Source organism: Mirounga angustirostris, unplaced genomic scaffold (genome assembly GCF_029215605.1).
Source record: "Mirounga angustirostris isolate CCGP_5_RB_7025 unplaced genomic scaffold, mMirAng1.0.hap1 SCAF_7, whole genome shotgun sequence".
NCBI classification, from domain to species: Eukaryota; Metazoa; Chordata; class Mammalia; order Carnivora; family Phocidae; genus Mirounga; species Mirounga angustirostris.
In genome coordinates this window covers 144,771,948-144,787,815 of record NW_026991715.1, presented here as the reverse complement: position 1 = coordinate 144,787,815, position 15,868 = coordinate 144,771,948, and the positions used below count along the sequence as shown (strand labels likewise).

Genomic DNA, 15,868 nt, shown 5'->3' with positions numbered 1-15,868 from the left:
AACATATATCTGTAATAGGATTCAATGATTATTGCATATTAAACATTATGCTACGTACTTGAAGCCAGGTAGGTATTAATCCTGGTGAGTTCCTACTTTTAGTACATCGGTATAGGATGAGTTTTTAAGTCTTTTTAATGACCAACCTTCAAAGAGGCTGCATTCTAATGGGGGAAGACAGGAAAATACACTTGCAAACCGATAAATAAATGAGAAGATTTCCAGTTCTCTTACATGCTGGGAAGAAAATAAAACAGGGTCAGTATTAGGTGAGAAACTTGAGAAAGGATCAACTTTAGCGAGATGTGTACGAGAGACAGAGAGATGGCCAAAGTGGATGCCATCAAATAAACCAGTGGGAGAGGATGTAGGTGAGATAAGACAGGAAGGAGTTGCATTTTTTTCTGTGTGTCATTGCCAGGGTTCTAAGCAAAGGCAAGATATGAGTGGATACAGAGGGAGCTCTCCAGCTGCTGTGGGGACGAACTTCATTTATTTTTCTGGAAGATTCTATTTATTTATTGGAGAGTGAGAGGGAGCAGAAGAGGGGGTAGGAAAAGGGAGAAGCAGGCTTCCCGCTGAGCAGGGAGCCTGATGCGGGGCTCAATCCCCGGATCATGACCTAAGCCAAAGGCAGACGCCCAACTGAATAAGCCACCCAGGTGCCCATGGTGATGAACTTCAGAGAAGCACAGGATAGGCAGGGTGCCCAGCCAGAGGCCTGCTACAGAAATCTTGGTGAGAGGTGATGGGGGCTGGGATCAGCATTTTTAAGAGTGAATTGGTAAGAAGTGAAAGGTTCAACCAAGGTGAGGACCATCCATGTAATTTTTTAAAATATTATACAAAAGACTTTTGGAATACCATATGTTAATAAATATGGAAATTTGTACCCAGGTATTCTGTCTAGCATACTGTTCTGTGTGTCACATTCTATAATTTATAAATCAAAGAAAAACACTTAAAGTGAACTAAAAAAATCATTTAAAACACCTTAAATAATGACCCAGATTATCAGTGATTCCCATTCACTTAGGGACTACTTCAATATCAAACACCCCAAATCTGCCACCAGAGTGGGCCTTCCTGGGCATTGGGATCTTGCTGGTTTTACCCTGTGGTCTCTGTTATGGATGGAAAGTTTGGGTCCCCACAAAATGCATATGTGGAAGCCCTACTCTTTTAATGTGATGATATTTGGAGCTGGGGCTTTGGAGGTAATTAGGCTTAGATTAGGTCATGAGAGGAGGTCCTCCTGAAGGGCTTGGAGATCTTCTGGGAAGAGAAAGAGAGAGAGATACACGCACAAGGAAATGCCATCTGAAGACACGGAAAGACTGCAGCTGTCTACAAGCCAGGAAGAGGGCTCTCACAGGAACCGAAGCAGTGAGCATCTGAATCTTGGACTCCCAGCCTCCAGAACTGTGAGAAATAAATGTCTGTCGTTTAAGCCCCCCAGCTCATGGTATTTTGTTATGGCAACCCGAGCAAAGACCGCCCCATGTAGTGTTTTCAATTAGTGAAGTTCTTCCACCATCACAACAGACAAGCCATTGGACGTCTTCCCTAACTTCTATGATGGAGGGGAACATGGCATGTCCTTACATTTGGATTTCGGTACTATTTGTGGTCACTGTGTATGGCACCCCATCATCTACTCAGTGCTACAGAGCCGCCTACAGACCCGTCGCCAAAATGTTCTACCATTTTCTCCTGATGAACCACAAGCAGCTTCACAAATTCTGACATCACAATATTCTCTATAATACCATCCACAACACCTGAAATCTCACACTGCATCTGTATTTTTTAGCTTCATATGCACGTGCAGCTTAGCTTCTTACCATGATGACGGCAATGTTTTCCAGGTGCTGTGAGAATCACTGCAAAGTTCTGGACACCACCTGCATATAGACGACCCACCTACCTGCACTGTTCTACCTCGTAATGGATGTAGAAGCAATCCAACCTCTTCCCAGACGCCTAATGACACCGATCTTCAAAGATTCGTGAGCGGTAAACACATGGGTAACAATGCTCTGCTTACAGGAAAACTAGGAAGCAGAAATGGTATACAGGCAGCTTTTTAATGTAAATCATGGGCATACATACTGAAAACTAATCAGGTACACCAAATAGGAAACAAAATGATCCCTCATAGTCCACAAAGCGATTCGTTGTAAAAAGTAAGAAGAAAAAAAGCAAGGGCACCAAACACAGCTGTGTAAGCATAAAGGACAGTGAGAGAAACTGAAAAGAGAAACTGACTTCTTCGGGTCAAAGCTAAAAAAAAAGAAAAAAAATTCCTCTAGCCACCAAATCCTGAATCCGCCAAATCTCAACCAGCTCCCATAATGAATAACAGCAAGGAACAGCATGTATATTGAAACTCAGATGGATATCACCTAAGGAGCTTCTGAGAATAAGCAAAAATGACAAAATCTATATTGGTTCTAAAATCTGTTACATTGTTTTCAAAATTCTCAACCGCGCTTTAAAAAGATAAAATACGGGGAAGCCCCTGTAATGACTAACATGCTATAAAGCTCAAAGGAATAGCTTTGCTTATACTTCCTCCCACACCCTGTTCAACTCAAGATAGCACTTCATCAGGCTGTCACCCTGCTCTCTCCCACCTGCAGCTCTCTCACCTGCCGTTCTAGAGGTATAAACACTGGTAGAAAATGCACATTCTGACAAGCCACCAGGAAGCAACATAGACTCATATTATTACACCATGTAAATGTAAGGTATTTATGTTCGGTAGTGAAAGATCTTGAGTCTTCGTTGCAATTACAGAATGCATTTTAGCCGAGTTGGCACACAGGACATGAGGGAAGGATTTCAGAGAAGTGACAGGAAACAAGGGGCGTGGCAACCTGAGCTTGAAATCCAAGTCTGAAGAGGATAGATGTAGGTACCCTCAACTGGAGAAAATGGCTCAACCACTCAGAGGGGGACAGACCATCCAGCCCTGGAGCAGCCTGATCTTGTGACTCTTTAAAACATATTGCTTCTTCAAAATTCATACTCAGCCCAGTGTGTTCACTGAGTGGATTCATCAATGACCAGTTGGCCAGTGCGTCAAAAACTCCTATTGCCAAAACTCGTTTAAGCTTCCTGCTCCCTCCCACTTCTTAAAATTTCTACACTTCCTCTCAGGCGTTACTTAGCCCTTACCCCTCTATGAGAAGTCACCAGAACAGTCTTCTGTCTCCACCATCCATATGTGTGCACGAAGGAGGGATGTCACCTAAGTCAGTTTCCTCTTGCCCCAAAATCCTCTTACACTCTGTTTCGTTCAGGGGGTTCATATGTACTAGCTACAAACTTCTCAACTGCTACAATTAGAAACATAGAATCACTGTACAATTCATCACACAACCTGCCCTAAGCTAAATAAAAAAAAAAATACAAGTCTCTGAAGTTGCTGTAAGTACAAGCAAAACCATGATTAGCATCTCTGCTTGAGTCCCTAAAACTTTACTCCTCACCAAGTAACACATTCATTGAGGGGATACGAAGTTCCCTTCTGCACTTCCTTCAAAAGTTTGGAGAATAGGGAACAAATTAAAGCTTTTTTCATAACTTTACACACGATTTCTTCCTATTGGCAGCCTACAGTTAGAGTGATAAGAATTCTCTGAAATTTTCTTCAAAGTATTTAAGGAAATATGCTCAAAAAATGGAAGCCAGCTACAGTTCACACTTCTAAAACTGTTCTGATAAAGCCTTCCAGGCGCCAGACTCGGCAGCCCACCAGGAGAAAAAATAATATTCCGGGGACATTTCTACAGACTTCAATCCCTGAGGAACAATAGGGCTTCATTTTTACTACTCCTTTAAGCAGCACATGTCTGTGCAAAAAGAAAAAAGTAGAACTTTTTTTGAGCCAATTTGGTATGACACAATTTTTGAAGTGGTATAAGGAAATAATAGGAATTACTTCCAGTGATGGATAAAAGAGAAATCCTCCTCTAAGTGATACCCGATGGCATGGAATGTAGCAGTATCTTTACAACCATTAGAGGATTGAGCATTTCATAACCATATTAATAATGGGTCAGAGATTTAGTTTTATAGACAAGAAAATCTTTTGACTCCAGCTTATCCAAAAAAAAAAATACCCTGCTTTTAAGGCACACCACAAATTTCAGGGAATCTATTTTACATTTAAATGCTTGTTATGATAATGCTTCCCAAAGCATTTTTACTTTTATTATCATATCACATTCACAAAAATACTGTAAATGTTGATTGATCCTAACGAGCAAATGACAAAATAGGTCCAGGTGCAAAGGTCACAAGAGAAAGCAAATGATTTCATGATCTGGATCCCAGGATTCAGAATCCTAATTCAGCGTTCCCTCCAGAATGCCACAGTGCCCAGTACCCAAAATGCACCAAAAGCAACCAAACAAACCCTAGCTCATGAACCAGTTTTGACAGTGAAAGCAAGAACATACGTATGGCCCATAATGATTAATGAAGTATTTACTATGTACCAATTATTGTCCTAGGATTTGAGGATCAATGATTAAGAGACAGAGGACCAATATGGAGTGGGGGTGGAAAGATGCATCGTCCTATGTGACCAGAGAGAAAGGTACATGATGTACCTAGGGAGTACACATAGGATATGATATAGAAATATATGTATGGGGGCGCCTGGGTGGCTCAGTCGGTTAAACATCTGACTCAGGTCATGATCTCAGTGTCCTGGGATCGAGCCCCGCATGGAGCTCTACGCTCAGTGGGGAGTCTGCTTGAGAATTCTCTCTCTCTTCTCCCTCTGTCCCCCACCCACTCTCTCTCTCCTGTCCCTCTCGTTCTAAACTACATAATCTTTTTAAAAAAGAAATATATATATGTATCTATATTGGATCTGTGAAATAGAAAATCATATTTTTGCCTAAGAATGACATCCTAACTTACTCTTCCCAAACAAGCTGAAACATACTTCAGCAAGGCCACATGGAGAATGACTATAGCATACACAGAGCTTCCACCATACACAGAGCAAACACCTGGCCTGTCACACGTAGGTCCCTGAGCCTGTGCAGATGTGTAATTATGCTTCCTGAGGAGAAAGCAAATGCCAGAATTAGAGAAAAAGATATGTCATATTTATTATTTAACAGTAGAAATAGCTAAGGTGTTTGAGGTTCACAATACTAAGTTCTCTGCCGTGTAGGTGAGGTCCATAGTCTCTCTTTTTTTTTTAAGATTTTATTTATTTATTTTAGAGAGAAAGAGCGTGCGTGTGTGCAAGTGGGGGAAGGGGCAGAGGTGGAGGGAGAGGGAAAGAATCTCAAGCAGACTCCATGCTAAGCATGGAGCCCGACGTGGGGCTCGATCTCACAACCCTGAGATCATGACCTGGGCCGAAACCAAGAGCTGGAGGCTTAACTGACTGAGCCACCCAGGCACCCCGAGATCCACAGTCTCTTAATCTGCCTTCAAAACAACCTGAAAACACAGGAATTATCTCTCCATTATCAATATTGACACTCAATAGTAACTTATCCACTTGCTAAAAGAAAAAAAAAATGGAAAAGGTGAGGTATGAACTCAATCAAGTCAGGATACGACTATTACATACTCCCTCCACCATTTGTTCCATTGCCATATTTACTACTGAGACACAAAAATCAGGAAACAAGAGAATGTGCCCTTAAAGAGGACCCCCTCCCCCCCAGGAAAAAGGAATACGTTTAACTATAAGCTTTAGAATTATGTTTTTAAAACAAGAATAAAATGAGGAATAAACTGATAAAACATGGCAAAGGGTAATACAGCTACCTTAGACAAATAATATAAATCAATAAGAAATGAGGCATAAACCAGTTGAGAAATATGCAGAAGATACAAAAAGATAATTTACAAAAGAATTACGAGTGCATCATAAACTTGTGTAATATTTAACCTCAGCCATATTCATAGAGAAGAAAATTAAATCACAGGAAAACACAATTTTCCCCCTAATTGGAATGTATTGCCTGGGTTTTGTCTTTTTTTTTTTTTTTTTAATTATAATACCCAGTTGTTGAAATCATGGAGAAATTGGCACACTCCTCTATCACCAAAGGAAATGTAAATTATATAACCTTTCTGCAGGACAAATTGACAACATATATCAACAGCCTTGAAAACATCCAGTTCTATGAAGTAATCTACAGAAAATAGCTGATGAAAACTATTTAGCTTTAATCACAGCATCATATATCCCACCAAAAAATGAAAATGCCATCAATCTCCCAAAATAGGAAGTTATTTAAGTAAATGATGTTACATAAAGGTATGGAAAACAGACACTAAAAATGAATACAAATTATATGAAAAAAGCCACTTTACATTTTAAACAGTAACAAAACAGAATATGAGGAATCTTCTAAATTTAAAAATGTATACGGATTAGCATTTCTACTAAAAATAGAGTCATTTCTGTGACTTGAGATCATGCATGAACTTTAGCGTCCTTGCATCATTCCTGTATTTTCAAATTTTTAATGATCATGCATTACTTTTGAAAACAAAAAAAAGAATAAAACATTTTTCAAAAAAAGAGAAAATATTTCACTAATACGCTGCACAGTTCTCAAAAAGATACCAACTTGCTAAACCGACTCAATACATCTCTTAAATTTAGGGGCGCCTGGGTGGCTCAGTCATTAAGCATCTGCATTTAGCTCAGGTCATGGTCCCAGGGTCCTGGGATCGAGCCCCACATCAGGCTCTCTGCTCCATGGAAAGCTTGCTTCTCCCTCTCCCACTCACCCTGCTTGTGTTCCCTCTCTCGGTGTGTCTCTCTCTGTCAAATAAATAAGTAAAATCTTTTAAAAAAATACACATCTCTTAAACTTAAAAACAGAGAAACTCTAGTTGTAGCACTGAAGAGGATATATGTAATATACACTCAAAGGATGTATGTTAATTTCAGTCAGGCATTCAGCTAATTAATGAAATTTATCCCAAAGCAAAAATATTCTTTTCAAAATTTAAAGGCATGCTTTTTTTCTGTGTAATGATGTAATACATACCAAACAATTATGTATTTGGTGAGCAGATAATATACAAAGAGCAAAACACTTGAAACCTTGTCATTAACACTATGTTCTTATGTTTGTATGTGTGTGTGTGTGGGTATGTGTGCAGGGTATCATATTCAATATAGTTTTCTGCTTAACCTTCTTAACCTCCAGTATGATGAACACTTCCCACTTTTTTGGAAGAGATAACTCCTAACTGTATAATGTTCCTTTGGATAGAGGTGTCATAATATATTTATGCACCTAAATATATTTATTACTCTTTTGCAACCCAACTCTAACCAAACAGTCTGATCCACACACTACAAGCCCCAGGATTCCTGCACCACCTTCCATGACCTGGGTAGACATGACATGATTTCTACTGTCTCTGAGACTTTTCAGATGATGCCCATTTCGCCTTTCTGCTTTTCTGAAGCTCTTTTCTACCTCCTTATCCAGTGACTCAAAACACACACACACACACACACACACACAGAACAGAGTCAGTACCAGCGAGGACTGCATTAGAGAAAAGAGACTGAATTTTGGCTTTTTTTGTATTTGGGAGACTTGGTTTGCTGCCAAAGAAGTTGCTCTTCCTGGAAATTAAATTACTGCATTTCTGAAGGTAATGACTGCTAGGTTACTCTAATGTTTGAGAGTCCAAACAAAATATTTGAGAGAGAAGAATAAAATTTATTTTAAGAAGTGAGCTTTTTAAAGGTTGAGTAGTCATGCTCGGAGTCAAATAAAACATCACATTTACTTAGAAATTCACTTTATTCTTCTTTCTTGACGGTGTCCATTTTTGCTCCTATTAAAAGTTAAAACATTAAATGCCAACCAAACTCTAATTATCTACACTGCGGTAAAAAGTGCTGTAGATAAGAGCTCACATGGATTATTATTTATATATGGTTTGGGAAATCAGATTTTGACACTGTCCCTTTTATGCCCAATCCTCACCACTTACAAGGCCATCCAATTATTGGCAGTCAAGGTCTAATGTGGAGAGTAGGGAGGGCACACGAAGAATGAGGTATTTTAAAGTTGCAATACATAAATCAACTCAGTTTCATGGACCATACTCTCTATAGATCAGCCAGGGCATTAGACACTCCCCTGATAATTCCTGATATAGTGTCAAAATACCATAAAATATTTAAAAAGCTCAACTTCTAAGCAAAATATTGTGGAAACTATTATATCCAGAATTCTACAACCTGAATTCTTTATAAACCACGTCAATGAGGAACACTTCTTGCCTACTTCTGATATTTTTCCAGGTAAAGGGAACTTAATTCATGTGACACTCTGGTCTCTCTCCAACCCTTCACTTTCTCTGTTTCTGAAAAATGAAGGAAGCATCTTGGCTAGTTCCTTCCTTCTTCCTCTAGAGATCTTCCTGCCTGCAGAGAGGCAAGACTAGGCTCTAGGGCTCAGAGACAGCTCTGTCCCTGCGGGGAGAGAGGAAGGGAGAAGGCCAAGGTCCTAGGATGTCATCTGGCATCACATCAAGGAACGTCTAACCAAAATTGATTATTTCACCCATGGTGGCTACTCCTTTACTTCTTTTTCTTTCAAAATACCAACTTTTTTCAGAAACTGTAAGGGTTCTGGGATGATATTTATTGGGTTTCCTAAGGACACCAAAAATCCACATTTCAGCACATTTTATAATTTAACATAAATGTATGCCTTTTTTGTGATTTATGTTGTTGCATATTTAAAGGAAAGAAGATTACAATAAGTATTGTAAGAACCAAAAGAATAAGCTACATAAAACATGTATACAAAATGCATTTTCTTAATATATACCTACTGTATCAACTTTCTAAAGACAGTGATAATCACATCTATTAAGCAAAAAAAAAAAAAAAAAATGTTATTAATGAGAAAACTCCAGCCCTTACCTATGCAGGATAAATGTATTAGCAAATTTCAATGATAAAATTAAATTCTATCTATTCTTCATCATCTAATGCTACAAATTAAGCATCCCATTTAGTAATACATTATCATGTAAAATTTGCAGAAATTCTGACATCTGTACCAAACATAATTGGCTCACCACTTACTTTGAGCCAAAAAACAGAAAGGTCTTTTATTATAACACGTATTTTACTCTGGTAACATAATTGGCAGTTCCCACAACAACACATAAATTTGAATATAAATAACCGTATTTATTGTCAAAATGTTTTTCTGACTTAAGATAAATTAGTCTCTTGTTACACAGGTCATATTCTGTTCCAAACATTATTTTTGTAAAAATTATGTTGCTAAAGATCATAGTTATCCTTCATAAGAGCTGGGCATGATCAAACCCAGAGGACCTGGGCACTTTACTGAAGGTACTCAGAGTGAGGTAACAAGTGAAAATTACCATTTATTGTCAAAAAGGTACCAGTGTACACACTTTTATTTCAAAAAGCTGATTTTGATGGGGGGAGTGGGTCTTCTCTTTACATAATAAATTTAGTCTTATTTTAAGGTTTCTTTCTTTTTTGTTACAATGATATTATGATGGGATTCATGCCCTGTGGTTCCCAACAGAGCATATGTTTAAAATGTGACCTCACAGAAAGGGAGATCATGTTTCTTCAACTGTCTATAATATTTCTTGTATGAATCTTGTAGAAAATTTGATATTAATCGGGTGAAAAATATAACACTAATAGAGAATATCAAAGTTTTATAATTTCTGACTCTGTGATTGGAATCTTTTTTATTTTTTTTAAGATTTTATTTATTTATTTGGGAGAGAGTGAGCAAGAGAGAGAGGGAGAGAACAAGCCAGGGGAGAGGCAGAGAGAGAGGGAGAAGACGACTCCATGCTGAGTAGGGAGCCCAGTGCGGGGCTCCATCCCAGGACCGTGGGATCATGACCCGAGCCGAAGGCAGAAACTCAACCGACTGAGCCACCCAGGCGCCCCTAGAATCTTTTTTTTAAATAATGGCGCTGGGAGATATAATTTACTTCTCTTTTTGCTTAACTAATTTATATTTTAATATGTAAAGGACTGGTATGTTGTAGACTAGAAAACTTGACATACTTTATATGCAAATCCACATAATAAAGTAATATTACAACAGAAATAGGGAAAGAATATATCCATTTAATAGCTTTTGTTAGAGAGGATAGAGGCCTATTTAACATTGAATAATACATAAATGAAGCATAAGTATCCCTCTTAATATGCAGATACATATCTCCTGTGTTTGTGCAAATGTTTATAATTTACAAGCTACTTATGCTCTTATTTACTTTATCCTGAAATCAATCTCTTCAGATATTCTGTCCTTTCCTTTTGTACCCATTTTACAGCCGAAAAAAAAATAATTGAGCTGAAGTCTAAGTATCACATAAATGGCCAAGGACACAGATAAAAAGAGACAAAGCTGGGATCCACCCAAAGCCAGCACTCTCTCCACATCTCTGTCTGCACCTACGCAAAGCAGAATCCCAAACAGCATTATACACTATAATATAAACATATTTCATTATTTTAGATATGTATTTTATATATAATATATAGAATATGTATTATACACACATATATGTATATTATATATGTTATATATATTCATTGTAGGTCGGAGCCCAACTTTTTCCTCTAGAAATATATTTCTGACATGAAATGACAATTAATGGAATAGTAAGTTTCAATAGATGTAATTCATTTTACAGATAACTTTTCAGAAACCTCACCAAGGGATACACGTGAATATGTGTCTAAGATGAAAAGCTTCTAGGAAGTACTGTTTGCAATTTGTCAAAAACTAATTGATATAGAGTATAACTTCAATATCCTAATATAGCTAAGACATTTCCTACAAATCAATTAACCGTGATATGGAGCTTGAGATCATACTTAACAGCTATGTGATCAAAAGATAAACAACTGAAGTGTCATCACTACACATTTTTGCTATGAGTCTTAACATTGTTAATGGACTAAAAGCACAGTATGATAAAATCTTTCTGTGAGCTTCCTGTGTTAGAGAGTACGTACTGTTTGTGAACACAATTAGATTCATGAAACCCAACCAGGCAGTGTATTAATCAATGGGCAAGACTGGCAGACAATGTGATAGAAACTATCTATGACACATTTAATATTTTACATTAATACAGGAAGCTGTGGTTTTGGCATATAATCAGATAAACTTGAAGCCAGCAACAAGTTAACTCAAATTAACTTTTCACCCACATCCACATAACACTTAGCACAAAGCCATCAAAGTCCTGAGAACACCTCTGGAATACGGATGATGAAAACCATCATGGAAGCCAACTGAAGAATGTGGCTTAAAAATGTATTTCTGACCTCTGAGTCGGCCAGCAAAGACCCCTCGTGCCACACTTTCTGTGGCAATACTGTATTTAAAAATATCTGCCTGAGTTCTCTTGGTATTCATGCTCTGAATGGTCATTCAGAGGTAATTCATTCTCTGAATCCAGTGGTCCAGTTGAAATACTCTCAACTACGTGGTATCTTCTAAAAATAAAAATCTCTATTTAAAAAAAATCTTTCATGAAGAGTATACTAGCATCACTGATTCCCCACCACAGAAGTAAAAATAATGTTCCCATAGAGACAATCGTAAATGGGTGTTCAAATCTTCTGTGGATAGTCATGAGGAAAAGAAAAAGGAAAAAAACCAAACATTTTTGGCAGTTCACAATGCAACAGTTCCCACTTTAGTCCAACTGGCTTGTTACAACCAGATACACTGGTCCACACAAAGTATAGCTGACTTTATGGACAAATCACAATAAATGATTTTAAATGTAGTTTTACTGTTTTCTTACATATGGAAAACCTGATGGAATTACTCTACAGAACTCACCAAATCCCACATAAATGCATACCATATAAAAGAGAACTTCAATAAAGCACCATGGGAAGTAACAAGTTCTATAATATTTTCAGGAGAGCACTGCATTTTCAACTATATGTCAAAAGTAATGCTATATTTGAGAATATGGTAACTTCATTTTTAATTTTAAAGGTCATTATGAAAGTGACACTATCCTTAGAAATTATTTAACAAAACTATAAATTGCATTTTCCAACTAATTTCATTTGAATTTCATTTTCTCCCTGATGAGCCATTTCACCGGGAGAAAGATTGGCTTGTGTTCTACTATGGAAAATGTGAAGTTGATGGAAATATTGTAATTTGACAGTGCATGACTTTTATTACAAACAATGAAAACATTAGTGACATCTATAATGATTAGGTTGTACAACTACACAAACATTCACCAAATTAAATAACTCCTTTCCGCAAGATTATGACAGTTTTATTAGAGCAACAACCTCCTGTACTTACTACAATTGCCATTCAATCAGGTACTATCACTTTCAATCCACAATATAACATAAAACTCACATATACAACACATGTAGTTTTGTTCATGCTCTTCGGCTGCTCTCTGCGCACATACATAAGCACGGAACAGTATCTACTAGTCCTTTAAGTGTCATGTTTAAAACTGAACGGTAGACTCAAAAGGAAAAAAGAGAAAGGAAGGTCTACCTCAGTGCTTCTTTTTGAAGAAATTTTACATTAAAACAATGCAGTGAGCACAACAGTGTGTTCAAAGCGCTCTTGGAAAGTTTCCTAAATGTGAATAAGGTGAAACTAACACGAAATAGGTAGAGCTAATCACGCTGTTCAGTTACCTCAAGCCCTATGGAGCTTGCTAGTCTTCCTGCAACGCTGAAACTTGTTAGTTGTATAATTACAGGTCTCCCAAATTTCACCATCTAACTCCAAATGCAAGCATCTTCATTCAAGTCCTGAGATCCTGTGAGCCACAGAGCAGTAAGGATGCCACTTAACATTTCCCCCGAAACACTAAAAATGGATTCTGCAGGTGGCAAAGAATTTAGGGCAGTTTAAAGCATCCAGTCCCTATTTGAGGATGCCTGCTCATTCTCCCAGAATGAGGCCCCCAAATCATGCACAGGTTCATCCCTGTAATTCTACATGAGTCATATCAAACACTTCTCCATGGGATTTTAGAAGTGGTGCAGCTTGAAAGCCTTTTAATCCGGTAAGTGAATTACTAACTGCAAAAAGATGAACTGGACTACCACCGGACGCTGAGCTACTGATGGAAAGATGCACAATGAGAGAACTCTTGGGTAGTTTGACCACCTCCCTATTTTCATGGAAGTCGTTGCAGAAAATTGCAAGCATCTTAAATACTGGTCACGTAGTTCCGAAAAGTGAAAATCTATGTATGTCAGGCCTGAGAGTATGCCTATAACATATCCCTTTTCTACACCAACGTATTTGCTTGATAACATTAGGCATGCATGTTAACAACACCTTTCAGGGCCAAAGCAAATCAGATCAGTTCAACCAAAGCACACAAGACGAACAAAACAGCTTGGAACCGCAAGCTGCCCCTCTTTTTCTGTATTTCCACACCCTTCCCTTCCCCTCCATTTACATCTCAACACAACTTTAGGCATTTTGGAAGTAGCTGTTCTTTGTTGGAAACATACACACACATACACACCCCCCCAAAATCCCTAAGACTGTTTTCCTACCACACGACCAGGGAGGCTGCACCACCTCTTCAGTGACTTAATTCTGAACGTAGTGGCTCAAACCAGCTGAGCAGCAATCGATGAAAACACATTACACACCAGAATATGAGGAAGGTAGGCGAAAAAGAAAAGCAGCTTTGCTTTCAGCCATTAATTACCGATCACCCAAATATCGCATCGCAATCTCCCACACACATGCACACCGTTCCAAACCTGCGTTTCAGGCGGCGCTTTCCAGAGCCTCGCTCTCTATTGTCAGGACGCAGAAGCCCCCGAAACCTGTGAATCGAGCTGAAAAGGCTTCCTGTGAAACCGCTAAATATAGACCAAAGGGGCTCTGGGTCTGGCAAGCAGCGGGAGACCGAAGAAACGGCCATGGACGCATATGACTAAGTATTTCCATTTTGTTCTAGCCAAACATCGTAATGACATTGAACATAAGGGCAAAAGACTAGAGGGAAGTCCTCCCCACCCCCACCCCGTCTTCTCCGTATATTAGGGACGTCATGAAGGCAACGGGTATGTTCTTGAAGGTGGCGGGGAGCAGTATTGTTGGTGTTGCCCTATATACGCCTCCTCCGGGGGAGAGGGGTGGCAGGGAGGGGGAGCACGCCAAGAAGCCACTTGCTAACCGCTCCAAGAAAGGCACTAACCCCGGTCCCCATTCCAAGCAGAGCTGTCTTCCGAGAGGGGACTGGACGCGATCGCGGTCCTCCCCCGGCCGGCAGGACCGCGCAGCAGCCGTCAGCCGGCGGGGAGCAGAGGACCAACCCCCCACCGGCGGCGAGAGGAGGACGGCGAGGAGGAGGACGGCGCCGAGGAGGAGGATGCGCCTGGCCCCAGCAGCCCAGCGAAAGCAACTCACCCAACGGCGCGGCGCCCGACTGCTTCCTGGAAAACATGCACCCGCCACCAGCGACAGCTCCTCAGTCCGGGAAAAGGCGTGCGCGCCGCCGCCCGGCTTCAGGGCAAGGTCCTGACCTTGCCCAACTGCAGCATCTTCCGCTTTTGTTGTCTGAGCGCGGCCGCGGGACAGGCGATGCTGGCGGGGAGCACGGGCGAGCGCCGCGGGGGAAAGGCGGCTCCCGACGCGAGTGCGCGGCGCCCGGCCCGGCGGCCCCTCCGAGCGCGGCGAGCGCAGCGCCCCCTGCCCGGCTCCGCGGGCTCCGCGGGCTCCGCGGGCTCCGGGCTCCTCCAGGCTCCTCGGGGCTCCGGGCGCCGCCGCCGCCGCCGCCGCTGCGCCCGCCGCTCCGCTCGGCCGGCTGCCGCCGCGGGCGCGAGCCTGGGGCCGCCGCGGCGCCCGGCGCCGAGCGCTCCCGTGCTGCGCCCAGCGCGCGGCCCGCGCCACCTGTGCCGCCGCCGCCGCCGCCGCCGAGGGCGAGGCTCCTCCCGCGGCGCGCGGCAGCCTCAGCCTCCACCTATGCCTCAGCGGCCGGCTCGGGCGCCCGGCTGGTGTGGAAGCGTCCGCCCCGCCGCCCAAACCTGCCCTGGGTGCCGAGCATGCCCAGTGCCGCCGCGACCGCGCGGCGCTTTGCCGCGCGCATTCCACTTCTGGTTTTCGCGGCAGCAGCAGCAGCAGGGGAGAGGGGAGGAGGCGGCGGGTTGGGAGAGGGCCGAGCGTCCGGGCGAACGCACCGCCTGGCCTCGAGATGGGTGGATGCTCGCAACCAGGCGAAAGCTGGAAGGGACACGGGGAAGGCCTGGAACCCGGGGTTGGGCCGGTTCCTTCGTTCCCGTGCAAGAAGCTGACAGCTTATGGGGGGGGGGGGGGGCAGATGTCAGCCTGCAAACAAAGGGGCCGGGGTGGAGGGGGTTCTAGAATAGCTTGGGTGTGAGTTGGGGGCAGGGGGCAGGCTGAATGTGCATGCTACTGGGTGGAAGTGCATGTTCTGAAATCCTGTTGTTCTAGAGCAGGGAAGGCAGGACACCCATCTGCGATCTTCCCCACAGCGCCAGTCCAGTTTTGGTCACCTCCAGTACTTGGATTAAACAGGTTTTCAGCAGATGGAGAGACTTTTTTCTTAAAATCCCTCTGGTTTTGAATCTGGAATGTATGTAAACTTCCTGCAAGAAGGACCTCTGTCCACTCTGGAACTTGACTAGGTTTCCATGACAAGTTCAACTCCTCTTGCACCCCATCTCCTGTCTTCCTACTTCTGCACTTCTGCACCTTCTCTTCCTCCTCCTCCGCCTTTCCCAGGCTAAAATGGAAACCTCCACCTGCTCCTTCTGCACAGTCTTCCTCTAGATCCTGCACTGCTGTCTCTA

At 41.6% G+C, this 15,868-nt stretch overlaps 1 protein-coding gene across 3 annotated transcripts in view; it reads right to left on the bottom strand.

The window, feature by feature from the left end:
* The window catches only part of CTNND2 (catenin delta 2), an 894,910-nt gene extending 880,061 nt beyond the window's left edge, over positions 1 to 14,849 (bottom strand). For 2 of the 3 annotated variants that reach the window (XM_045863465.2, XM_045863474.2), the window contains exon 1: positions 14,466 to 14,848. In XM_045863465.2, coding sequence (XP_045719421.1) covers positions 14,466 to 14,502 — 37 coding nt within the window. In that variant the 5' untranslated portion in view covers positions 14,503 to 14,848. Of the gene's footprint in view, positions 1 to 14,465 lie in introns of all 3 variants that reach the window. The other variant, XM_064596859.1, reaches the window with a different exon arrangement.
* Between the last annotated feature and the right edge of the window lie 1,019 nt (positions 14,850 to 15,868).